We start from the raw sequence: 27447 nt of genomic DNA on the forward strand, positions 1-27447 counted from the left end.
CACATGGTTATCTTTTCCTGTAAATCGCAAAAGGATAAATTCCAAATCAAAGTTTTCTATCATTCTTTCCCCATGGAAAGATGATGGTTTAGAGAGTAATTAGAAACTGTAAAATGAGAACATTTGAGTGCATTGTAGTGTCAGTGGAAGCAGCAATGCATACCATGTTTGGCTCTTGATGATAACGGTCTAAGTCTAAAGGGGGCAAGATGCTTTGGAAGAGAAGTAGCATGGCCTAGTGGATAGAGGATGGACCTGGGAGACAGAAGGACCTGGATTCTAGTCGCATCTCCACCGCGTGCCTGCTGTGTGACCTTGGGCAAGACACTTCACTTCTCTGGACCTCAGTTGCCTCTTCTGTAAAATGGGGATTAAGACTTTGAGCCCCATGTGGGACACGGACGGTGTCCAACCTGATTAGTTTCTATCTACCCCAGCACTTAGTACAGTGCCTGGCACCTAGTGAGTGCTTAACAAATCCCATTTAAAAAAAAAAAGAGAGAAGCTTTCTAAGGGAACATCTTTTCATTCATTCATTCAATCGTATTAAGCGCTTACTGGATGCAGAGCATTGTAGTAAGTGCTTGGGAAAGTACATTACAGCATTCATTCAGTCAAATTTATTGAGTGCTTACTGTGTGCAGAGCACTGTACTAAGCACTTGGAAAGTACAATTCAGCAACTGAGACAATCCCTACCCAACAACTGGCTCACATCTAGAAACAATGACAGTGACGTTCCCCACAAACAATGAGCTCACAGTCTAGAGCGGGAGAGGCAGACATCAATACAAATGAATAAAATCACAGATATATATGTAATAATAATGAGCAATAATGTAATAATGTAATAAGCATTTGTTAAGTGCTTACTAAGTGCGAAGCACTGTTCTAAGTGTTCGGGGGGCATACAGGGTGGTCACGTTGTCCCGCATGGGGCTCACAGTCTTAATCCCCATTTTACAAATGAGGTAACTGAGGCTCAGAGAAGTTAAGTGACTTGCCCAAGGTCACACAGCAGACCTGTGGTGGAGCTGGGATTAGAACCCATGACCTCTAACTCCCAAGCCTGGGCTCTTTCCAGTAAGCCACACTGCTTCTCTAAGCACATAAGTGCTGAGGGGCTGGGGTAGAGCAAAGGGAACAAGTCAGGGTGATGCAGAAAGGTGTAGGAGATGAGGAAAATGGATTTTTGATAATAATTCACAGGAGGCAAATCCAACACTGGTCCCATATGAATTACTGCCAGAAGATCACCATGTACTCCATGGTAATCAATCAATCAATCGTATTTATTGAGCGCTTACTGTGTGCAGAGCACTGTACTAAGCGCTTGGGAAGTATAAGTTGGCAACATATAGAGACAGTCCCTACCCAACAGTGGGCTCACAGTTTAAAAGGGAGAGACAGAGAACAAAACCAAACATACTAACAAAATAAAATAAATAGATATGTACTAGTAAAATAAATAGAGTAATAAATATGTACAACCATATATACATATATACAGGTGCTGTGGGGAAGGGAAGGAGGTAAGATGGGGGGATGGAGAGGGGGACGAGGGGGAGAGGAAGGAAGGGGCTCAGTCTGGGAAGGCCTCCTGGAGGAGGTGAGCTCTCAGTACGGCCTTGAAGGGAGGAAGAGAGATGGCAGATGGGCAGAGGGAGGGCATTCCAGGCCCGGGGGATGACATGGGCCGGGGGTCGATGGTGGGACAGGCAAGAATTAGGCTCGGTGAGGAGATTAGCGGCAGAAGAGTGGAGGGTGTGGGCTGGGCTGTAGAAGGAGAGAAGGGAGGTGAGGTAGGGGGCGAGGTGATGGAGAGCATCACTCAGTGGTATTTATTGAACACCTACTGTGTGCAAAACACTGTACTAAGTATTTCAGAAAGTACAATACAGGTAATATTGAGGCTAACCAAGGACCACCTATCCCAGAGTCCATCCTGGAACCTATGTGCTAGTCTGTCTTCCTGAGTGACAGACAATATTGCAGAATCTTCCCAGGGCCCCAGTCTGTGGTCCTCTTGCTGCTGTTGCCTCTCTGGACAGCCTTGTGAGCATCCCATTGTGGAAACCAGTGCATGGAGCTACAATCAAGCACACTGTTGGACCAACCACAAGGCACACGGGTGCACAACATCACACGGCTACGAAGGTAGACCTTAATGGGCTACACAATAGAAAACGTTCCACAAAGTCTTCTGGGTGACTTTTTTTCTTTGCATTGGGAAAAAAAAGCTAATCCATAAGGAAATGTCAGTTAGAATTGTATTTTTTTAATAGGCACTGATTTGGGCAATGCAGATTGAGCCAATAGGTATTTAATGTAGCTATGTGTATATTATATAGAGAAGCAGCGTGGCTCAGTGGAAAGAACACAGGCTTGGGAGGCAGAGGTCATGGGTTCTAATGCGGACTCCGGCCCTTGTCAGCTGTGTGACTTTGGGCAAGTCACTTAACTTCTCTGGGACTCAGTTACCTCATCTCTAAAATGAGGATTAAGAATGTGTGCCCCACATGGGACAAGCTGATTGCATTGTATCTCCCCCAGCGCTTAGAACAGTTCGTGGCATATAATAAGTACTTAACAAATGCCATCATTATTATTATTATTTTTTTAGGCCATGCAGCGTGGCTCAATGGAAAGAGCCCGAGCTTGGGAGTCAGAGGTCATGGCTTCTAATCCCAGCTCCGGCACTTATCAGCTGTGTGACTTTGCGCAAGTCAGTTTACTTTTCTGTGCCTCAGTTACCTCATCTGTAAAATGGGGATGAAGACTGTGAGCCCCATGTGGGACAACCTGATTACCTTGTACCCCCCCCCGCCAGCGCTTAGAACAATGCTTGGCTCATAGTAAGCGCTTAACAAATGTCATCATTATTAGAGAAGCACGAGCTTGGTAGTCAGAGGTCGTGGGTTCTAATCCCGGCTCCAGCACTTGTCAGCTGTGTAACTTTGGGCAAGTCACTTAACTTCTCTGAGCCTCACTTTTCTCATCTGTAAAATGGGGATTAAGACTGTGAGCCTTACATGGGACAACCTCATTACCTTGTATCTACCTCAGCGCAGAACAGTGCTTGGCACATAGTAAGTGCTAACAAATGCCATCATTTTAATTAAAAGATGTAAATCAATGCCTTTGCACAGGCACTGCCTCTTTCCATTTGGCTATTGAAACTAAAAATAACTTTTTGCCTACAGCAGCGGTTTCAAGATCTTAAGAATAATGGCATCTGTAAACTTATTCTGGCTTTAATGAACCCTATCATATTTAATTTATGGATGGGTATACACAAGCTAAATCACCTATAAATTGCAGGCCAAAATATTTTAGGGGGGAGCTGAATAATCTAGTGGTCTTGATGCTGTGATTTTTTTTTTTACTGGAAATATTTTTAATTCTGAATGTTTCCTGCAGAGTATAATTTTGAAGTTAAAAAATAAAACTCAGATATTTTTATTTACAGCAATGCTATGTGTTTCAAAGTAAAGTGGTTAAGATGAAGAATTATATATATATATATATATATATATGTGCGTGTATATATATATATATATACAGATTTCAAAGCATATACTGAATGCTACTGAGTGTAGCAAGCACACTAAGTGCTTTGAACCCCACAGTGGATGAGCAGCTAAGAAGACTGTGAGCCTGGTATTGGGTAGGGACCATCTCTACATGTTGCTGACTTGTACTTCCCAAGCGCTTAGTACAGTGCTCTGTACACAGTGAAGTGCTCAATAAATATGATTGAATGAATGAATTATGGTATTTGTTTAGTGCTTATTATATGCCGAGCACTGCTCTAAGCACTGGAATAGATACAAGGTAATCAGGTTGTCCCACGTGGGGCTCACAATTTTAATCCCCATTTTACAGATGAGGTAACTGAGGCACAGAGAAGTTAAGCGGCTTGCCCAGGTTCACACAGCAGACAAGTGGTGGAGCTGGGATTAGAACCCATGTCCTTTGATTCCCAAGCCCGTGCTCTTTCCACTGAGCCACGCTGCTTCCACAGTGGGTGGGGGTAAGGAGGGACAATATGATGTAGCAGAAGAGCGTCCTGATGAAGCACGACTCCTTGGAAAGAACACAGGCTTGGAAGTCAGAGGATGTGGGTTCTAATCCCGACTCCACCACTTGTCTTCTGTGTGACCTTGGGCAAGCCACTTAATTACTCTGTTTTTCAGTTACGTCATCTGTAAAATGGGGGTTAAGACTGTGAGCCCCACTGGGAAAACCTGATTACCTTGCATCTACCCCAGTGGTTAGCACATGTAAGGGCTTAACAAATATAATAATTATTATCATCATTATTAACTTTATCATTATTATTATTAACTCTATCATTCTCTCCCAAGTATTCAGTACAGTTCTACAATACAGTAGGCACTCAATAAATACCATTGATTAATTGCTGGATTGTGTCCTTTACTTTTGTGGTAACTCCCAAGGACTGCCGATGAAAAGTCTCAATAAATACCGTTACTATTATTCATGACAGGGAATATAAGGAGTAATCAAGGGAGGTCTCTTAGAGTAGTTGACTTTTTAGGAAACTATTGAAAATGAAGAGGGATGTGGTTTAACAGATAATGGGGGAGAGAAGCATTGTCAGGAGGATGGCTGCTCTGAAATGTCCTGCCAACATGATTAAAAGTGTTCAGATCATTATTTTGATGCTGTCTTTCCAATACTGTCTTTATGAGACACAAGATGACCTCACGTCTTCAGGGAGGATTGAAGTGTACATAAGAATATGCCAAGTGGGTGAAATGGCATGCATCACTTTAGGTCAGATCATCCATCTTAATCAAATTACTCGCATTAGACCATCCAAAGTGTAATTATGTTCCCAGCCAGGATACTATTTATGCCCTGAAGCAGGAACTTCAAGGTAGTAAACTGATGGACCAAAGGAGTTTGTCATTCCCTTAAACATTATGGTCATTTTCTGACCTCCTTATAGCCAAGTCCAAAGGGCTATTCTCCATCTTATTCCTTCTCTTTATTTAACTTCTCTGCTGCTTTAGTCACCGTGGATCACTCCTGCGTCCTCAAAACCCTCTTGGGATTCAGTTTTGCTGACAAATGTCATTCTGATTCTTCTGCTCCTCTCTGAAACACTCCTTTGATTCCTTCACTGGCTCCTTCTTTGTTTCTCATCCTATTCACCTCTAGATTGTAACTCCCCCTCTAGACTGTAAGCTCACTGTGGGCAGGGAACATGTCTTTTAACTCTGTTATATTGTTATCTTGTGCTCTCCTAAGGCTTAGTACCATCCTGTGCACACAGTAAGCTCTCAAATAAGACTGATGGTTTGGGAAGATTAGATATGAATGGGGATGAGTCTGCTGGAGGAGATGGTGATTTCAGGAGAGATTTGAGGATGGCAAATTTCCAAGGGGAATAAGTTCCGGAGTGCCAGTTACTCAGTGTCTCATCCTTGGAACTCAGGAACCTCTTCCTGTCCCTGCTCCAGAAATCCAGGGAGCCGGCAAAGGGACTCACTGTGGGAATAGTCAGACATCACTTCTGACGGACAGATTTCAGCTTTCTGTTGAGAGGCTTGCTGTGGGTCAATCTAGGATTTGTTCATTCATTCATTCAATCATATTTATTGAGCGCTTACTGTGTGCAGAGCACTGTACTAAGCGCTTGGAAAGTACAAGTTGACAACATATAGAGACGGTCCCCACCCAACAGTGGGCTCACAGTTCTGCTCACTCTTTCTTTGACTATCAATAGGAAAGTGTTTTGCAGCATGGAGAGCTTCTCCATTGATTGGAGTATTGTTCAGCCTCACCCTGAGGAGGAGGGGAAGGTTGAAAGTTGAAGGACTAGAGTCCCAAAAAGAGGCAGGCTCGACATGGGACAAACCCACCTGGGCAACAAGGATGAATCCTGATGTAGAAAAAGGGGATGGAATTTGCCGATCCTGCATTAGTCTTTCCAGACATCTTAGTAGTGTAAAATCACCTATAATAATAATAATAGTATTTAAGTGCTTACTATGTGCCAAGCACTGTTCTGAACGCTGGGGTAAATACAGAGGAATCAGGTTGTCGCACATGAGGCTCCAGTCTTAACCTTCATTTTACAGGAAGGTAACTGAGGCCCAGAGACATGAAGTGAGTTGCTGAAAGTCACATAGCTGAGAAGTGGTGGAGCCAGGATTAGAACCCACAGCCTCTGACTCTCAAGCCTTTGCTCTTGCCATTATGCCAAGCTGCTTCTCTATACATATGGGTGTGTATATGTGTGTGTATATATATATATATACACACACACACACACATATATATAAATATATATAGTGTCTGTGTATATGTATATATCATATAAATATGTGTGTATACTTCCTTCCCCACAGCACCTGTATATATGTATACATGTTTGTACGTATTTATTACTCTATTTTACTTGTACATATCTATTGTATTTATTTTATTTTGTTAATATGTTTGGTTTTGTTCTCTGTCTCCCCCTTCTAGACTGTGAGCCCACTGTTGGGTAGGGACCATCTCTATATGTTGCAAACTTGTACTTCCCAAGCGCTTAGTACAGTGCTCTGCACACAGTAAGCGCTCAATAAATGCGATTGATTGATTGATTGATGTGTGTATATACATATGCATATATACACACATAAATTTATAGATGATATATGAAATATATATGATATACATACTCGGGTCAATACAGACATATATGCATGTGTAGATATTCATGCATATACCTACATGAATACCAGCTCTGCCAGTTGTCAGCTGTGTGACTTTGGGCAAGTCACTTAACTTCTCTGTGCCTCAGTTACCTCATCTGTAAAGTGGGAATGAAGACTGTGAGCCCTCTGTGGGACAACCTGATCATCTTGTAACCTCCCCAGCGCTTAGAACAGTGCTTTGCACATAGTAAGCACTTAATAAATGCCATTATTATTATTATTATTTCTGTCTCAACATGTGAATATATTCATACATATGGTGGTATTCAGCTTAGTGGATAGAGCACCAGCCTGGGAGTTGGAAGGTCATGGATTGCATTTTCAGCTCTGCCACTTTGCTGCTTTGTGATCTTGGGCAAGTCATTTCACTTCTCTGGGCCTTAATTACCTCATCTGTCAAATACAGACCGTGATTGTGAACCCCACGTGTGACAGGGACTGTGTCCAACCCGAATTTCTCATATCCACCCCAGCACTTAATAGAGTACCTGGAATATAGTAAACGCTTAAAAACAGCATTATTATTATTATTACTACATATATGCATGTATGTCTACATATGCATGCATGTGTGTATATGTGAACACAGTCATTCAGGCACCTAGATTTCCTATGGTAGCATGTTTATTTTCCCTTGCCACTGATAGACAGCAGAGCCATCAATGAACTTACTGTATCAACTCAAATCCCTGTTTTGTTCTTTCTCACAGGATGGAGAACCTAATGAGGGGTAGGAATTTTCCCCAATTCCAGAGAAACATTGTTATGCAGGAGGTCCGTCCCCCACTGAGGAAGAGACCTGAAGAGGAATGTAAGTTTTCTGTTAATGAAGTTTGCATTTCTGATTGCATCCTGGTGAGCTGCCAAGCTGCAAAGCATGGCGGGTGGGGCGGGAGGAGTGAGAGTTTGTGAGAACAAACTCGAATTGTATCTGTGTGAATGAGGTGTGTTTAACAGTGGGTTTGCATTAGGAGTGAGAAGGATGTGTGGATTTTGTTTTTCCAGAGTCTAAGTCGCTTGAATCAACAGTAATATTTATAGAGCACCTTCAGTGTGCTGACCTCTGTATTAAGAACTTTGGGACAGTTCAGTAGAATTAGAAGACACAATCCCTACCCTCAAGTAGCTTATTGTCAGTTGGCCAGACGCCTCAAATAATATATAGCTAGGAAGAAAAGAATAGAAAGATGGGTATGTAAGTAGTTAAGTTTGAAATAGAAGAGTGTAAAAATGGATAGGTTCAAATGTGATACTAGAGGCTGTGGGTGTGTAACTACTGAGGTGGTCTTTGAGAAGATATGATTAGGTGAGAAAATTGATTGGTAAGAGTCTCTTGGAGGAGTTGAGATTTCAGAAGGGTTTTGAAGGTGGGAAGAGCTGAGATCTGGCCAATTTGAGAGGACTCCATCAGGCATGACTAAGGACCTAAGAAGGGCTCAGGAGAATCAAGGAAGAGGAACAGGGAGAAAAATAGTTTAAGATTGTTTTAGAGATAGTACGGGACTAACGCTTAAATATCGGTTTGTAGTTTACCATACTAGGCCACATATCAGCATTATTTGGGAATGATTGACTAATGTGCATGTTTTAGACTAAATCACATTAGAAACGATATTGAGGAATGTGACGGTACTTTATATGTTTCAATTGAATCTCTATTGGAAAAATAGAACCAAAGGTCCATAATGGTAGAAAGGAAATTTAATTCATTTTCCTTGAGGTCATGTAGTTTACCAAGATGGTATGTGTTTATGGATCTAAGTGTGAGTGTGTGTATGTGTGTGTACGCACACGCATGTGCATGTGCTTCCTAAATCAGCCAAAATTTTTAAGCTCTGTTCAATGCTTTAGTTACTCAGGTCAAATCAACGCTTCTGTTTGCGGGATGCAATTGAGTACTTCATTTGGCTGATGTCCAGGTAGCTCAGATTTTAATCTTGAGTTTAAGTTAGGGAGAGTTAACTGCTTACACCTTTGTGACAAAGGCAGCTCTTTTGCCCAATTTCATAAACCAGGTTGGTAGAATTGCCCCGTTGAAGCTGTTATATAATTACAACTGGTAAATAAGAATAACTCATACGTATGGACATGTTTCCCACCAAAGGAAACTTATCAGGGAGAAATTTGCTTAGTTGCTTTAAGGTTTTCCAATTTTTTATGGGTAGTGGCCGCTTTCATTCTACCATGCCACTTTTACAAAATACTTATAATACACTGAGGGTGTAATCCTTGAAGATTTTTGTGGAGGTCGTTGCTTCCTTAAGGATTTTATAATACAGGGGCTCAGGTGAGGAGGAGAGAGAAGGAATGATAGACAATGTAGAGAAAAAATATGCTAAGTACCGTAAATAAGAGACTTCAAGAATTGGTTTTTACCTTCGTTACCATTTTTTATGGTATTTGTTAAGCCCTTACTTACGGGGAAGCAATGTGGCTCAGTGGAAAAGAGCACGGGCTTTGGAGTCAGAGATCATGGGTTCAAATCCCCGCTCCGCCAATTATAAGCTGTGTGACTTTGGGCAAGTCACTTCACTTCTCTGTGCCTCAGTTACCTCATCTGGAAAATGGGAATGAAGACTGTGAGCCCCCCGTGGGACAATCTGATCACCTTGTAACCTCCCCAGCGCTTAGAACAGTGCTTTGCACATAGTAAGAGCTTAATAAATGCCATTATTATTATTATTATTATTTATTATTATGTGCCAGACACTGTACTAAGCTGTACTAACTAGATAATTAGTTACTAATTAGATACAAGCTAATCAGGTTGGATATAGACCATGTTCCACATGGGGCTCACAGTCTTAATCCCCATTTTACGGATCAATCAATCAATCGTATTTATTGAGCACTTACTGTGTGCAGAGCACTGTACTAAGCGCTTGGGAAGTACAAGTTGGCAACATATAGAGACAGTCCCTACCCAACAGTGGGCTCACAGTCTAACCACTAAGGAAGCAGTGCTGTCCAGGGTTAGAGCATGGGCCTGGGATTAAGAAAGATGTTGGTCCTTATTCTGGTTTTGCCACTTGTCTGTTGTGTGACCCTGGGCAAGTCACTTAAGTTCCCTGGGCCTTAGTTACCTCATCTGGATTTTGAGGATTAAGAATGTGAGCCCTCTGTGTGTGAGCTGATTAGGTTGTATCTACCCTAGCCCTTAGTACAATATGTGGCACATCAATCAATCAATCAATCGTATTTATTGAGCGCTTACTATGTGCAGAGCACTGTACTAAGCGCTTGGGAAGTACAAATTGGCAACATATAGAGACAGTCCCTACCCAACAGTGGGCTCACAGTCTAAAAGGGGGAGACAGAGAACGAAACCAAACATACTAACAAAATAAAATAAATAGAATAGGTATGTACAAGTAAAATAAATAAATAAATAAATAGAGTAATAAATATGTACAAACATATATACATATATACAGGTGCTGTGGGGAAGGGAAGGAGGTAAGATGGGGGGGATGGAGAGGGGGACGACGGGGAGAGGAAGGAAGGGGCTCAGTCTGGGAAGGCCTCCTGGAGGAGGTGAGCTCTCAGCAGGGCCTTGAAGGGAGGAAGAGAGCTAGCTTGGCGGATGGGCAGAGGGAGGGCATTCCAGGCCCGGGGGATGACGTGGACCGGGGGTCGATGGCGGGACAGGCGAGAACGAGGTACGGTGAGGAGATCAGCGGCGGAGGAGTGGAGGGTGCGGGCTGGGCTGGAGAAGGAGAGAAGGGAGGTGAGGTAGGAGAGGGCGAGGTGATGGACAGCCTTGAAGCCCAGGGTGAGGAGTTTCTGCCTGATGCGCAGATTGATTGGTAGCCACTGGAGATTTTTGAGGAGGGGAGTAACATGCCCAGAGCGTTTCTGGACAAATATAATCCGGGCAGCAGCGTGAAGTATGGATTGAAGTGGAGAGAGACACGAGAATGGGAGATCAGAGAGAAGGCTGATGCAGTAGTCCAGACAGGATAGGATGAGAGCTTGAACGAGCAGGGTAGCGGTGTGGATGGAGAGGAAAGGGCGGATCTTGGCAGTGTTGTGGAGCTGAGACCGGCAGGTTTTGATGACGGCTTGGATGTGAGGGGTGAATGAGAGAGCGGAGTCGAGAATGACACCAAGGTTGTGGGCTTGTGAGACGGGAAGAATGGTAGTGCTGTCAACAGAGATGGGAAAGTCAGGGAGAGGGCAAGGTTTGGGAGGGAAGACAAGGAGTTCAGTCTTCGGCATGTTGAGCTTTAGGTGGCGGGCAGACATCCAGATGGAGATGTCCTAAAGGCAGGAGGAGATGCGAGCCTGGAGAGAGGGGGAGAGAGCAGGGGCAGAGATGTAGATCTGGGTGTCATCAGCGTAGAGATGATAGTGGAAGCCGTGGGAGCGAATGAGGTCACCAAGGGAGTGCGTGTAGATTGAGAACAGAAGGGGACCAAGTACTGAACCTTGGGGAACCCCCACTTAAGAGGATGGGAGGGGGAGGAGGAGCCTGCAAAAGAGACTGAGAAAGAGCGATCGGAGAGATAAGAGGAGAACCAGGAGAGGATGGAGTCTGTGAAGCCAAGGTCAGATAGTGTGTTGAGGAGAAGGGGGTGGTCCACAGTGTCGAAGGCAGCTGAGAGGTCGAGGAGGATTAGGACAGAGTATGAGCCGTTGGATTTGGCAAGCAGGAGGTCATTGGTGACCTTTGAGAGGGCAGTTTCTGTGGAATGAAGGGGACGGAAGCCAGACTGGAGGGGGTCGAGGAGAGAGTTGTTGTTGAGGAATTCTAGGCAGCGCACATAATAAATAATAAATTATTTATTTGGCACATAATAAATGCTTAACAAATACCATAAAAAAGAGGGCTTAATTGGGGAAGTCCCCTTGGAGAAGATGTGACCTTAATAATGTGTTGAAGGTAGAAACTGGTGGTCTGGCGATATAGCTTGTTATGGGCAAGGAACGTGTCTGCCAACTCTATTGTACTCTCCCAAGCAGTTATTACAGTGCTCTGCACATAGTAAGTGCTCAGTAAATACTACTGATGATCATGTGGGTGAATGTTGTGAGTACATACAAGTTTAGTTGATACAGAATGGCTGAAGTGACAGATGGAGGATTGTGTCCAGAACCCAAGAATTCAGTCCAGTGTGGCTCTCTCCAAGGCTGACTCAGTATTTTCACAACCCAGGGATTCTGCTCTCTTCTATGGCATTTGTTAAGCTTCTCTCCCTCCTGGCAGAATTAGCACTTGAATCACACAGTTGGCTTCCTCACCTTCCACATTTCCTCTGACCTGGGACACTCACCCCCCATCTCCCCAACATTGAGGCGTAGACCTTCCTCTAAATTTGTTAACTTCATCTGCTAGATTATATGATCCTTGAGGTTGGGGATTGTGGCTACAAACTCTATTAGAGTTTGTATATATGTAATATTTATTACTCTATTTATTTATTTATTTATTCATTCATTCATTCATTCATTCATTAATTTATTTATTTATCTTGTATATATCTATTCTATTTATTTTATTTTGTTAATATGTTTGGTTTTGTTTTCTGTCTCCCCCTTCTAGACTGTGAGCCCGCTGTTGTGTAGGGACTGTCTCTATGTGTTGCCAACTTGTACTTCCCAAGTGCTTAGTACGGTCCTCTGCACACAGTAAGCGCTCAATAAATACAATTGATTGATTAGAGAAGCAGCATGTCTCAGTGGAAAGAGCATGGGTTTTGGAGTCAGAGGTCATGGGCTTGAAACCCGGCTCTGCCACATGTCTGCTGTGTGACCTTGGGCAAGTCACTTAACTTCTCTGAGCCTGTTACCTCATTTGTAAAATGGGGACTAAGACTGTGAGCCCCATAAGGGACAACCTGATCACCTTGTATCCCCCCCCAGCGCTTAGAAGAGTGCTTTGCACACTTGTAAGCGCTTAACAAATACCATCATTATCATTATTATTATTAATATTGGCGTTTCCCATGTGTTGTAGTAGCAATAATAATGATGGCATTTAAGTACTTACTATGTGCGAAGCACTGGTCTAAGTGCTGGGGAGGATACAAGGTGAACAGGTTGTCCCATGTGGGGCTCACAGTCTTCATCCCCATTTTACAGATGAGGTAACTTGGTCTCCTCCCTTTATTCATCCCCCGCCCCAGCCCCACAGCACTTCTGTACATATCGGTAATTTTATTTACTTAATGTCTGTCTTCCCTTCTAGACTGTAAGCTCATCATGGCCAGGGAATGTGTCCATTACATGTACTCTCCCAAGTGCTTAGTACAGTGCTCTTCATAAAGTGCTCAGTAAATATGATTGACTAAGTGGGGAGGAAGAACAGGTATTTACTTTCCATCTTATAAATGAAGAAACTGAGGCTTAGACCAGTAAAAGTAGGTGCCCAAGGTCCCACAGAAGGCAAATCACTAAGTCAGGACTAGAGCTCTGATCTTTTAACTCCCACTTCACCTGCCCCAAAGACATCCTGGCCCACCCCGGCAGGTGGCCGTCCACCATTCCTCAAACTACTCCGAAGTCTTCTAGGAAGACTCTCATATTAGTATCAAGCCAAAGGCTGTATTTATCTGACAGTCAACTCTCCGATTCCCATATGGACTAGATACATTGTAAGATCACTTTCAGATGCTTCAGTCCGTAACCATACCATTCCTACATATCGTGCAGTTATATCAGAAGATGGATGATTAAATAGGAGCTATTGCTGTCCTTGGTACCTAAAAATCATTTTATATGTTCCACAAGGTTCCATGCATCGAAAACTGAATTAAGCCAAATGTAAGAACAAGAGCCAAATGATTCCAACTACCCTGCAGAAATCCAGAGAAGGCTGTCTGTGTGATCCTGGAAATCAGGCTCCAGAGCAGGAGTAGGGGAACTAATGAACGATTAGATCAATCAATCAGTCAATCATATTTATTGAGCGCTTACTATGTGCAGAGCACTGTACTAAGCACTTGGGAAGTACAAATTGGCAACATATAGAGACAGTCCCTACCCAACATTGGGCTCACAGTCTAAAAGGGGGAGACAGAGAACAAAACCAAACATACTATCAAAATAAAATAAATAGAATAGATATGTACAAGTAAAATAAATAAATAAATAGAGTAATAAATATGTACAAACATATATACATATATACAGGTGCTGTGGGGAAGGGAAGGAGGTAAGATGGGGGGGATGGAGAGGGGGACGAGGAGGAGAGGAAGGAAGGGGCTTAAAAAGGGGATTTAAGGCTTTAAGGGGATTAAAAAGGCCCTTGTCCGCATCGCCAAGGAGCCTCAATCCCAAACCCAGGGGGGGAAGGGGAAAGCAGCCACAGCACGGTGCCACCTCCACAAAAACCTCAGGAAGGTTGTCTACACCAGAGGCTGGCTGGTGGTCGTGATGGTTACAGCTGGACCTTGAACTAGGAGCCGTGAGAAGCTGGAAATTCTGTTCCTCTAGCCACAGCACCCTCCTGACCTTTTTGATTTTGTTTTGGGTATTCATCCTTGTCTTTTAGTTTGTTTAAGGGGTTTATTGTGCCATCAGTAGGAGTATGTCACCAGTCCCCTTATATGATTAAATGGTGAGTTCTTTGAGGGCCAGGGACCACATCTAATTCCCACCTGTGAGTACTCTTCCAGCGCTGAGAACAGTGCATTTTTCGTTCTTCTCTTATGTCTCTCCTACTCCCCTAATTGTTAGGCTTAATTCCCAGTGTAACAGCCCTTCACCTGTTTTGAGGTGGCAAGCAAATTTGCAAAAAAACTGGGGCAATTTGTGAATAAAGATGGTATTCCCTAAGTTTTTTCTGTATGTAGAGAAGTCCAGTTTCCAGTGACAGTATCATTTCATGTAGTTTCTCTGGGGTTTCTGACTTTGAACCTTTCAATGTCTGTACTCATTTTTTGGGGGACAACTTCAAGCATTGGTTTTTCACCTATCTTTGATCTTGCAGTGCATACTTATTAAACTCCTGCTTGATAGAATGCGTGCTCTAAAGATTTTGTTTAGGCTCAATGCTAATACAAGTCAATTTTTATTTCTGACAGAATAGGCTTTCATCTTCAAAGAGAACACTTAGCTTTAATTAGCTATTTAATAAATAGTGCTATATTATTCAAAACCATCTTTCTCCAGATTTTATTGGATAAAAATGATAAAACCAGCCTGCACACTCTGTAGAAGACACATCACTTTCCCAATTTCTGACTTCAGTGTTTATACCAATCTTCTGATTTTAATTGCTTCATATACCAGCCAGTATAATAATAATAGCAGTTGGGGTATTTGTTAAGCACTTACTATGTACCAGGCACTTTACTAAGTGCTGGGATGAATACAAGCAAATTGGGTTGGACACAATCCCTGTCCCACGTGGGGCTCATAATCTCAATCCCCAGTATGGTAAGTCAACTGGAGTCTTCACAGCTTTTGGATCATTCAGTCATATTTATTGAATGCTTACTATGTGCAGAGTGTTTTACTAAGCGCTTGGGAGAGTACAATGTAACAGAGTTGGTAATAATAATAATAATGTTAGTATTTGTTAAGCACTTACTATATGCCAAGCCATGTTCTAAGCACTGGGGTAGATCCATGGTAATCAGGTTGTCCCATGTGAGACTCACAATCTTCATCCCCATTTTACAAATGAGGTAACTGAGGCACAGAGAAGTTAAGTGACTTGCCCAAGGTCACACAGCTTGAAGGTTGTTTACTTCAAGGTACTCAGAATTCAGGTGTGGAAGGCAGAGAAGGAGCCTGCAATAGATACTTAGAAGGAGGCATCCAGAGAGATAGAATGATAACCAGGAGAGGACATTGGCTTTGATGTCGATGTTAGATAATGTTTTAGGAAAAGGTGGTGGTCCACAGTATTGAAGGCCACTGAGTGGTCACAGAAGTTTAGGATGGGGTAGAGGCCAAAATCAAAGGACTTACAGTTTAATAGGGGAGAAAAGCAGACATTCATTAACCAAGTATATAATAGTTGCATCTTCACCTTTGGTGGGTATTTTAATCCCCAAGAAATCTAGAGCTTGAATTGTTTACTAGACTCTGGATTTACTTAACACATTTTCTGGAAGTTCTTTCCCTCTTTTTTAAAAACATATTATCTTATGCCTGTGCTATAGATTACCCTGACAGCTGAGGGTCAATGTTCTTAAATAAACCAGCTACTGAACCAAATATTCCACTTGTGTATCTCATTTCCAAGAGAGAAATGCAAGCAGAAGAGAAGCAATTTGGAACGGAGGTAATGAAGGGAAAATGAGGAGGCTAAGGAGAGGGTTTTATCCCAGAAGTCAAACACTGTTCTTTTTTCCAATCTCCAGTTCATAACAAGGGGCTTGTCTCTATTGATTTTGAAAATCAAAACCCAATTCATTTTTTAACACAGCAGAGAACTACTGCCATTCTCTTTTGTAAGTGTCCAGGGTTGTTTTAAAATAACACTAGTGCCTAAAAGAGAGAGGGAAGGAAGAAACACTTGCCGATTTACAGTGAAAGTCAAAGTTATGAAAAGGGAAGAGAACAGATAATCTATTCCAGAGCAAATTACATAGGTCTTTGACAATTCATTTTCTAATATCTTTATTTGTAATATTCATTGAGCTTCCACTTGGTGGAAAATGCACTGTACAAAGCACGTGGGACGTACTAAACGTACATATAATGCCTAGAGCTTCCATTCTGTTTGGAGTATCAGACATAAAAATATTCACAAAGTAATCAGGATAACCAAATGAACACTGCATATACCCAGGTGCTGGAGATGAGTATCAAAAAGTTCATAGTGCTAGAGGTAGTTGATATTGTAAACTTGCACCAGATTGTGAGCTCCTTAGGCATAGGAATTGTCTCCAAACTCTATTTCGCTCTCCCAAGCAGCCTTATCTGGAATTTATTTTAATGTCAGTCTCCCCATCTCAACTGTAATGGATTGTATTTTCCCAAGTGTTCAGATACAGTGTTCGGCAAATGGTAAGCACTCAATAAATACAATTTTTAATCGATTAATATAATGTTCTGCAAACATTAAGCTCTCAGTAAATGCAGATGATTGTTTTATACAGCTTAGAGTATGGAGAATTGATTGGGGAAAGCTTATTAGAAGAGATGGGATTTTAGGAGGGTCAGATTTGGAGGGAAGAGAGTTTCAAATGGGAAAAGCATGAGTAAGGAGCTGGATGTTGGAGAGTTGAGGGTGAGAGACAGCTAGAAGGCTAGTAGGGAGAGCTCAGAGAGTGAGCTAGGGAATAGCGGATGAAGAGTAAGCACTTGTAAAAGTTTCATAATAAACTAAATAAGAGAGCAAATAGGGAAGGTGGGACAAGTTGTTGGAGAGATTTGAAGCAAATTGTTGGCAATTTTACTGCTTGATGAAAAGTAACACATGAAGCAAGTGGAGGTATCTAAGGAGTATGGGTATGGGCTAAGTGATGCTTCAAAAAGATGATCTGTGTTTCAGTGAGTCACACAGATTGGAGAGGCTAGTGGCTTGGGGATAATTCAATTCTTTAGCCACGATGTGACCAGAATTTGTTCCAGAATGGTTGTTGTTTGGGTGGAGATAGAGGGATGGATCTGAAAAGTGTTGTGTAAAAACTGGCAGGGTTATGCCGAGGTATATGACAACATCGCAGCACCTGTTTACTCGTGAAGTCTGACCTGATTATCTCGTATCTTCCCCTGTACTTAGAATAGTGCTTGACTCATAGTAAACGCACTTAACAAATGCCTCAACTGTTATTATCGTTGTTGTTATTACTTCCAAAGGGAATAATTACTATATAAAGCCACTTGTCAAATGATCATATGTCAGTCAATTAGCCCAACTGATAATCTCTTTTGAGAAATTCGGCTCACCTGTTGTGGTACTTTTGGAAGTGGATCAAATACAAGAGTTAAAAGGCAGCGAGAAATCAAGGATGACACCCAAGTTGTTGCCTTCTGGAATGGGGAGGATGGTGGTATTATTGACTGAGTTTGACAAGCCAAGAGGAGGATGGTTTTAAGGGGTAAGGTGAGTAATTCTGTTTTAGACATATTGAGTTTGAAGTGCCGGTGAGATACCCAAACAGAGATGGCAAGAAGAAATATAGGATTGCTATAATAGTAATAATAATAGTAAATGTGGTATTTGTTAAGTGCTTACTATGTGCCAGGCACTATACTAAACACTGGAGTGGATACAAGCAAATCGGATTGGATATGGCCCCTGTTCCATGTGGGGATCAGTCTCAATCCCCATTTTACTGATGAGGTAATTGAGGCCCAGTGAAGTGACATGCCCACAGTCACACAGCAGACAGTGGTGGAGCTGGGATTAGAACAAACCTTCTGACTCCCAGACTCTTGTTCTATCTACTTTTCCATGCTGGTTCAATCAGTGATATATATTAAATGCTTAATATGTGCAGAAGACTGTAGTAAGCACTTAGGAATATGAGCTCATGGTGGTAAGGGCAGTTCTGTGCACATAGTAGGCACTCAAGGAACACCACTGGTGATGATGCTAATTCAACACAGTAGGGTTGGTAGACACTTTCCCTAGCCACAAGAAGCTTCCAGTATAGAAGAGGAGCTTAAAAATCTCAGCAGTACCGAGTCCTTACTGCGTGTCAAGTATCATATTAGGTACTTGGGAGGGAACAATACAATAGGCATATCCTCTGACTACAGAAGTCAGAGGAGAAGTCAGGGCTGGAGACATTTGGGAGTCATCCACACTGAGATGGTGGTTGATGTCGTGTGGGTGGACGAGCTCCCTGAGAGGGTGAATGTCGGATGAACTTCTCCTAGCTATCTTTATCTGTACAATATTAAATATAGTAAATAAAGTTCATTAGTCTGAAGTATTTAAACTGAGACAAAATCTTCCATCTTAAAGCAAGGCTGACATATCTGGCATCTGTGCACAAGCATGCTGTCTACAGTTATTGTGATTTAATTCATTTTGTGTGACCTAGTCCTTCCTTACAGTTTTATTAATCAAATTTTATGAAAGCACAGCTTTTGTCGGCTGATCTTTTAACACTGGAAAAAAAATATAATCACGATAAATCAAAGCAATTTCCGGGGCCATGAAAATAGAAGGGAACCAATCTCATGGAGAGTGCTAAACTGAAAATAGTGTATATTTAGGAAGGGAACTATATAATAATATATAATGTGAAGATATTAATTATTGTACTCGGTTGCCAGTTGCCAAGAACTGTGCTGGGTGGGGGTAGATTTAAGATAATCAACTCTGACACTGTCCCTGTCCTAGACAGGGCTCTTAGGCTAAGAAGCTCTTTTAGGGGGAGAGAAGGTCTCTTTTACAGATGTGGAATTGAGGCCCAGAAAGGTTAAAGAACTTGCCCAAGGTCACACAGCAGATCAGTGGCCCAGCTGGGACTCACAGTCCAGTATGGTTTCCACTAAGCCGTGCTTCTGCCAGTCAAAGTTTTTCTTTCATTTCAACCTTGCAGTTTATTACCGAGAGTGAGGGCTGCCTCTTTAGGGGAACAAGTTAAGGAGAGCTTCCCAGTACAGTAAACTCCCTCGACATGGCCTGGTGTCAAGAGCATGGACTGGAATCAGGAGACCCGGTAATCACTCCCATCTCTATGACGTGCCTGCTGTGTGTCCTTGTGCAAGTCACTTAACTTCTTTGGATTTAAGTTTCCTCATCTATAATACAGGAATAAAATATCCGTTTTCTCTCTCTCTTGGAGTGTGAGCCCTTTGTGGGACAGGGACTGTCTGACCTGTTTTTCTTGTATCTACCTAAGCCCTTAGTGAAATACTTGGCTCATAGAAAGTGCTACCTTAAAAACGTAATAATAATAATGACCGTTGGACTTGATGGTACAGTAAACCTAGGAGAAATTAACTCCTAATTTATTAGCATCCTTTTCAGTAACTTGGAAAAAGTAATTTGCAAAATAACGATCCAGGGTATTACCTTAAAGATTGCTTCATTTGCCCAATATATTAATTCTGCCTCACTTGGGATCAGTCAATCAGTGGTATTTATTGAACTCTTGCCGTATGCAGAGCACTGTAGTACGCTTTCAGGAAAATACAGTATAACAGAGTTGGTAGACATAATCCCTGCCCTCAAGTTGCTTACATTCTGCAGAATCATTTAGTTCTTTAAAACTCATTAGCATCAATTGAATGTCTAAATATTTTAAACTACTTATAAAACTGAGAGAATTCGCTATGTCTTCCCTGTAAAAACATACTGACAATAATAAGAACAAGAAACCCAGGAGGAAATCATTTTATAGTCCATTACAATTTCCTAAAACTTTCCTTACTTAGGGAGAATAATCAGTATTTCACCCAAGGGGATGGCGAGACTCAGAAAGGCAAAGGGAATCATTTAGGCTCCTTCTTGAAGTCTCTGGCTGTTGCTACATTGGAGTCCAGAGACCTCACAGTAGCTGTGCATTTGTTATCTCAGTTTTGCCAATGACACCATGTAGACAGTGGTCCCCCATAGACTTGTCATTCAGAGTAGCAGACAAAGTCACAGACTCTGCCCGAGGAAACTCCATTTGTAATCCAGGATGGTTAGGCCCAGAAACTCCCCTTTTTCTCCACCTTATTGACTTGTGGGGGGCAAGGAGGAGAACAGAGCTTCCCAGGGAATTAACCACAAAATGAGAAGTTTGGATAACCTAAGAGCCATGCTGCATCAGACCATGGTCCTTCCAGAGGAGGACCTAGCCCATGACGTCCACCTGGCTAATTGACAGCTTCTGCCTGAGATGGTGGCAACAGGATGCTTGGAAGAAACATGTGATGGTTGCCCACCCGAACAAACCACCCACTGCTGCAGTGTAGTTTCCTTGGTATCACTGCATATGCATATGAGTTCATACAGTGCTGTTGTACCTTAAATTATGCATTTGCATAGATAGAGCAAGTAACTACCCGGTGAAAATTTTCATTTATTCATTCAGTTGTGTTTATTAAGTGCATATTGTGTGCAGAGCACTGTACTAAGTGCTTGGGAAGTACAAATCGGCAACATATCGAGACGGTCCCTACCCAACAATGGGCTCACAGTCTAGAAGGGAGACAGACAAAAAAAAAAAAAACTATACAGGTGTCAATACCATCAGAATAAATATAATTATAGCTATACACACATCATTAGTAAAATAGAGTAATAAATATGTACAAATATACACAAGTGCTGTGGGGAGGGAAAGGGGGAAGGATGGGGTGGGGGGTGATGGGGAGAGAAGGAAGAGAAAATAGCAACACCTTCTAAACCATGCCCTGTATCTGGGCCACTGAAGAAAATTTCAAGGTTCATTCCCCTCTAGCCTGCCCCAACTTTACCCAATCAGGAATTGATTAGCCCATTTATTTATTTCATGGCTTTTTTTTTAAAAGCAGCATCTTGGTTTATCTTCAGCCAGGTGTGGTAACAATTTGGAAAATGGTGTCATTTTAGTAGTGTCTTATTGAAGCCCTCCTAAAATCACATCTCCTCTAGAAACCCTTCCCTGGCTATTTTTCAGCTCCCCATCCAATCTTCTTCCGCTGTTGCACCACCCATATGTATTTAAATCCATAACTGTAAGCACTTAGATCTTCACGTGATCTCCTCCTTTCACAGCACTTAGGTTTCTAGCTTTACAATTGGTTGCTCCCTTAACTTGTAATTTATACCAGTGTCTTCCCTTTAAGACAGTAAGATCTGTGTGGGAAGGTTTTTATCTACCAACTCTATTGTATTTTCAAGTGCTTTGCACAGTGCCCTGAACAGATTAAGTGCTCAGTAAATGTCTTCATTTGATTGATGGTAGCCCAGCCTACACCCTCCACTCCTCTGCCACCACTAACCTCCTCACTGTGCCTCATTCTCACCTGTCCGGCTGTCGACCCCCGGCCCACATCCTTCCTCTGGCCTGGAATGCCCTCCCTCCGCAAATCAGCCAAACTAGCTCTCTTCCTCCCTTCAAAGCCCTACTGAGAGCTCACCTCCTCCAGGAGGCCTTCCTAGACTAAGCTCCCTTTTTCCACTCCTCCTCCCCAACCCCCTGCTCTACCTCCTGCCCCTCCCCACAGTACTTTTATATATTTGTACAGATTTATTACTCTATTTTACTTGTGCATATTTACTACTCTGTTTTGTTAATGATGTGCATATAGCTATAATTCTATTATTCTGATGGTTTTGACACCTATCTACATGTTTTGTTTTGTTGTCTGTCTCCCCCTTCTAGACTGTGAGCCCGTTGTTGGGTAGGGACTGTCTTTATATCATCATCATCATCATCAATCGTATTTATTGAGTGCTTACTGTGTGCAGAGCACTGTACTAAGCGCTTGGGAAGTACACGTTGGCAACATATAGAGACAGTCCCTACCCAACAGTGGGCTCACAGTCTAGAAGGGGGAGACAGAGAACAAAACAAAAAATGTTATATGTTGCTGACTTGTACTTCCCAAGTGCTTAGTACAGTGCTGTGTGCACAGTAAGCACTCAATAAATACGAATGAATGAATGAATGAATTGATTGCCTGTCTCTCCCACTAGATTGCAAGCTCCTTGAAGGCAGAAATCAATCAATCAATCGTATTTATTGAGTGCTTACTGTGTGCAGAGCACTGTACTAAACGCTTGGGAAGTACAAGTTGGGAACATATAGAGACGGTCCCTACCCAACAGTGGGCTCACAGTCTAGAAGGGGGAGACAGAGAACAAAACAAAACGTATTAACAAAATAAAATAAATAGGATATGTACAATTAAAATAAATAAATAGAGTAATAAATACATACAAATATATACATATATACAGGTGCTGTGGGGAAGAGAAGAAGGTAAGGCGTGGGGGATGAAGACGGGGAGGAGGGGGAGAGGAAGGAGGGGACTCAGTCTGGGAAGGCCTCCTGGAGGAGGTGAGCTCTCAGTAGGGCCTTGAAGGGAGGAAGAGAGCTAGCTTGGCGGATGGGCAGAGGGAGGGCATTCCAGGCCAGGGGGATGACGGGGGCCGGGGGTCAACGGCGGGACAGGCGAGAACGAGGCACGGTGAGGAGATTAGTGGCAGAGTAGCGGAGGGTGCGGGCAGGGCTGTAGAAGGAGAGAAGGGAGGTGAGGTAGGAGGGGGCGAGGTGATGGAGAGCCTTGAAGCCGAGGGTGAGGAGTTTCTGCCTGATGCGTAGGTTGATTGGTAGCCACTGGAGATTTTTGAGGAGGGGAGTAACATGCCCAGAGCGTTTCTGGACAAAGACAATCCGGGCAGCGGTGTGAAGTATGGATTGAAGCAGGGAGAGACAAGAGGATGGGAGATCGGAGAGGAGGTTGATACAGTAGTCCAGACGGGATAGGATGAGAGCCTGAACAAGCAGGGTAGCGGTTTGGATGGAGAGAAAAGGGCGGATTTTGGCAATGTTGCAGAGCTGAGACCGGCAGGTTTTGGTGACGGCTTGGATGTGAAGGGTGAACAAGAGAGCGGAGTCGAGGATGACACCAAGGTTGCGGGCCTGTGAGACGGGAAGGATGGTAGTGCCATCAGCAGTGATGGGAAAGTCAGGGAGAGTGCAGGGTTTGGGAGGGAAGATAAGGAGTTCAGTCTTGGACATGTTGAGTTTTAGGTGGCGGGCAGACATCCAGATGGAGATGTCCTGAAGGCAGGAGGAGATGCGAGCCTGGAGGGAGGGGGAGAGAGTAGGGGCAGAGATGTAGATTTGGGTGTCATCTGCATAGAGATGATAGTTGAAGCCGTGGGAGCGAATGAGGACACCAAGGGAGTGAGTGTAGATCGAGAACAGAAGGGGACCAAGAACTGAACCTTGAATCGTATCTACTAACTCTCTTGTAGCAATCAATGTTATATTTATTGAGAGCTTACTATTTAGAGAGCTCTCCACTAAGTGCTTGGGAAAGTATAATAGAGTTGATAGTCATATTCTGGTTGCCTTCATTCTTGACTTGTTCCTAACCCAGTCACTGCTCCTCCTCACCATCACTGAAACCTGACTTTCCTTCAGTGACACAGGGTCCTCTGCCACTCTTGCTAAAGAGGGCCTCATATTCACCCACTCCCCCAGACTCACTAGGAAGGGAGGAGGTATTGGCTTCTCACCCCTCAATGCCTCTTTCACACCATTCCACCTCCACTATCCCTTCCTTTCCCTTCCTTTGGAGCCTATATCATCCGCCTCTACCTCCCACTTCAGATTCCAGTAACAGTTATCTACCATCCCCCAGGCCCCATCTCCAACTTTCTGAACCACATTCCTTTGCTCTTTCTCCATCCCTACATTATTCCCTGGGAAATTTAATATTCATTCATTCAATCGTATTTATTGAGCACTTACTCTGTGCAGAGAACTCTACTAAGCACTTGGAAAGTACAGTTCGGCAACAGAGACAATTCCTACGCATCCTTCCTGATGACCCTTCTGCTGTCTGCTTTTTGTCACCTCTCAACTCCACTGACCTCCTGCTTCACTCCAAATCACCCACTCACCAACCTGAACACACACATGATCTCATCATCTTTAGCCACTGGACAATCTCTACCCTCACCAACTCTGAAATCCCTCAACCTAACTACAACCTTCTTCTCTTCCACACACACCTCCTCCCTACAGATCTGTGCTTTTCTCCACAGAGACCTCCGTTCTTGTGACCCCATCCAATTTTCTCAAGTCATCATGCCCCATTTAACCTCCATACCCAAACTATCTTCTCTTGATGCCCAAATTGATGCTCTCAATACCATCCTCTCAACTGAAATCAGTGCGTCCATTCCCCTATCCCTTCATCAGTCTCTTACCACTAACCCACAGCCCCTGGATCACTTCTACAGTCTGCCTCATTCACTCTTGAAAGAGGCCACTCTCTTCTGAATCGCCCTGACTTGCTCCCTTTACTTACCACCCCCTCCCAACCTCATAGCATTTATGTACATATCTGTAATGAATTTATTTGGATGTCTGTCTCCCCCACTGGACTACAAGCTTGTTGTAGGCAGGGACTGTGTCTGTTACATATTATATTTGTACTCTCCCAAGTGATTAGTATGGTGCTCTGCACACAGTAAGTGCTCAATAAATACGATTGATTGATGTTCCCTGCCCACAGTGAGTTTACAGTCTAGGTGGGAAGACAGTCATTGATATAAATAACTAAATTATGGATATATACATAAGTTCTGAGGGACTGAGAGGGGAGCAAATCCAAGTGGAAAGACAACACAGAAGGGAATGGAAGAAGAAGAAGTGAGAGCTCAGTCAGGGAAGGCCACTTAGAGGAGATGTGCTTTTAATAAGGTTTTGAAGATTGGGAGAGTGATCATCTGTTGGGAATGAAGAAGGAGGGTATTCCAGACCTGAGGCAAGATGTGGTATAGAAGTCGGTGGCGAAATAGATGAGATCAAGGTAGAGTGATTAGGCTTTCATTAAAGGAGTGAAATGTAAGGGCTAGGTTGTAATAAGAAATCAGGGAAGTGTGGTAGTAGGAGTCAAGGTGATGGACTGCCTTAAAGCCTATGTTAAGGACTTTCTGTTTAATGTGGAGGTGGATGGGCAACCCCTGGAGAATCTCGAGGACAATGGAAACACGCACTGAATGTTTTTGTAGAAAAACATTCTGGGCAGCAGAGTGAAGTATGGACTGAAATGAAGGAGACAGTGAGTTAGGGAGGTCAGCAAGGAGGCAGATGCATTAATTGACAGAATAGGTTAAATGCTTGTATTAATGTGATAGTAGGTTGAATGGAGAGGAAAGGGTGGTGAAGTTTGAACTGACACGCTTCTGTGAAAAAGTGAATATGTGGGTTGAAAGAGATGAATCAAGGATAAAGCCAAGAGTACGGCCCTGTGAGACAAGGAGGATGATGGTACTGTGTACAGTGATGGAAAAGTCAAAGGGAATGGGAAATGTCTTAGGAAAGCACAAAATGCTCAATAAAAACTATCAGTTGAATAATTATACACAAGGCTCTGACAATGGCAAGATTGCCTCTGTGGAGCTGTTCGGCTGCACACTGTGTCCATGAAAATACAATAGGGCGCCTTTTCTCTCATTCCCAAAACAATCTAACCTCCCAGCCTGAACAAGTTCAGAGCCCACCTGAAGATTATTTTGCGGCCTAATCTGCTAGAGCAGAGCTCGGTAATGGTGCAGTTGGGGTTGGGATGTTGGTGCATGCACCACGGGGGCGTGTGGTGGTGTTTTTGATTCCTTTTTTTAATACATCATCATCATCATCAATCGTATTTATTGAGCGCTTACTGTGTGCAGAGCACTGTACTAAGCGCTTGGGAAGTACAAGTTGGCAGCATATAGAGACAGTCCCTACCCAACAGTGGGCTCACAGTCTAGAAGGGGGAGACAGAGAACAAAACCAAACATACTAACAAAATAAAATAAATAGAATAGATATGTACAAGTAAAATAAATAAATAAATAGAGTAATAAATATGTACAAACATATATACATATATACAGGTATATACATCTCCCTTGAAGTTATGTCACCCTGTGGAAAAAGGCATCTATGAATATTAGGTGCTTCTGTGAGTGGGTCAAGAAAGCCATTCACGTAGACGTACATGTCCGTGGGTTGCTTATTCTAGCAAGGACATATTTTAGCCTCCACACTGTAATGTGCTGTAGCCAGAGACCTGATGGGCCATATCTATCCATTCCCTGTCAAGCACAGCATCACACATCACAGCATGCCATGGTTCATCTGCTCTGTTTGGGAGCTGAGCCCTCAGGGTGACAGTAAACATGACAATTTTTGTGATAGGTGATGTTTTTTCTGGTAGGCTGTTATTAATAGTACTTTGGGCTAGGCAGTATATTATCAGGGCTAATCCTGGGTGGAACAGTTTTTCTTGTGCTGCTGTCCGCATAATGATTTGTATGCATTCACTAGGGCTGTCTGTCCTCAGCTTGCTTAGGACCTGTCTCTTAAGTAACGTGGTCACAGAATTAATTAGGAAGAAAAATCAGAGGTAATGGCTCTTAAACTCAGTGACCCTTTAGCATTCTTGGCATACTGTACGTGAAGCGACAAGATTTAGATTGCCGGCACAGGCATCGATATTTGCATTTCAACTTTACTTCCAGCATGGAAAGATACGGTATCTATGGGCAGAAAGACAGGTCATTTCTCCAGCAAGAGGGCACCTGAGAAAGGGTTTCCAAATTAATTTCTAGCCATTTGGAAATATTTATAATCCAAAATGAATGCTCTTGGTCTGACGTGAACTTGCAATATTCCAGGCTGGATGAAACACATACTTAATATCTATAATTAGGTTTTACATTTCTGAAAAAAAAAAATCAATGACAGGCTTGGATGAACAATTTTATGAGGAGTCATTATCCAATCGAGCAGACTTCTCTGGGGATTGATTATGCTGTTTATCACCTGATTCTGATTTATATTTCCTGGCACTACATCCTCACCAGCCCATCTGAGGTCAGAAGGTATTCTGTTCTCCTGATCTCTTTTATTTGTATCAACTCTGTAATTAATTTGTCAGATGCTTGTCAGCTCATATTAACACCCCTGAGACTCCTCGGGTTGAATTTATAGAGAGAAAACAATAAAATTTCCAGAGTGGACTGGTCATTGGTCTCTGAGAGCATTTTGCAGTAGTGAAGATTTCTCACCTTCACTTGACTGAGCACTGCACCTCATCAGCCAGAGCCCGGATCCTCACTGCTGATGTCATGACTTGGATGGTTTGGGGAAAAAGATTGG

At 42.8% G+C, this 27447-nt stretch overlaps 1 protein-coding gene across 2 annotated transcripts in view; it reads left to right on the forward strand.

Moving 5' to 3' along the window:
- The first annotated feature begins 7444 nt into the window (after positions 1-7444).
- The window catches only part of LRRC7 (leucine rich repeat containing 7), a 439503-nt gene continuing 419500 nt past the window's right edge, over positions 7445-27447 (forward strand). For both annotated transcript variants that reach the window (XM_038744743.1, XM_038744744.1), the window contains exon 1: positions 7445-7544. In XM_038744743.1, the coding sequence (XP_038600671.1) occupies positions 7445-7544 (100 nt within the window). The remainder of the gene's footprint in view (positions 7545-27447) is intronic.

The sequence above is a fragment of the Tachyglossus aculeatus genome, chromosome 4, assembly GCF_015852505.1.
Source record: "Tachyglossus aculeatus isolate mTacAcu1 chromosome 4, mTacAcu1.pri, whole genome shotgun sequence".
NCBI classification, from domain to species: domain Eukaryota; kingdom Metazoa; phylum Chordata; class Mammalia; order Monotremata; family Tachyglossidae; genus Tachyglossus; species Tachyglossus aculeatus.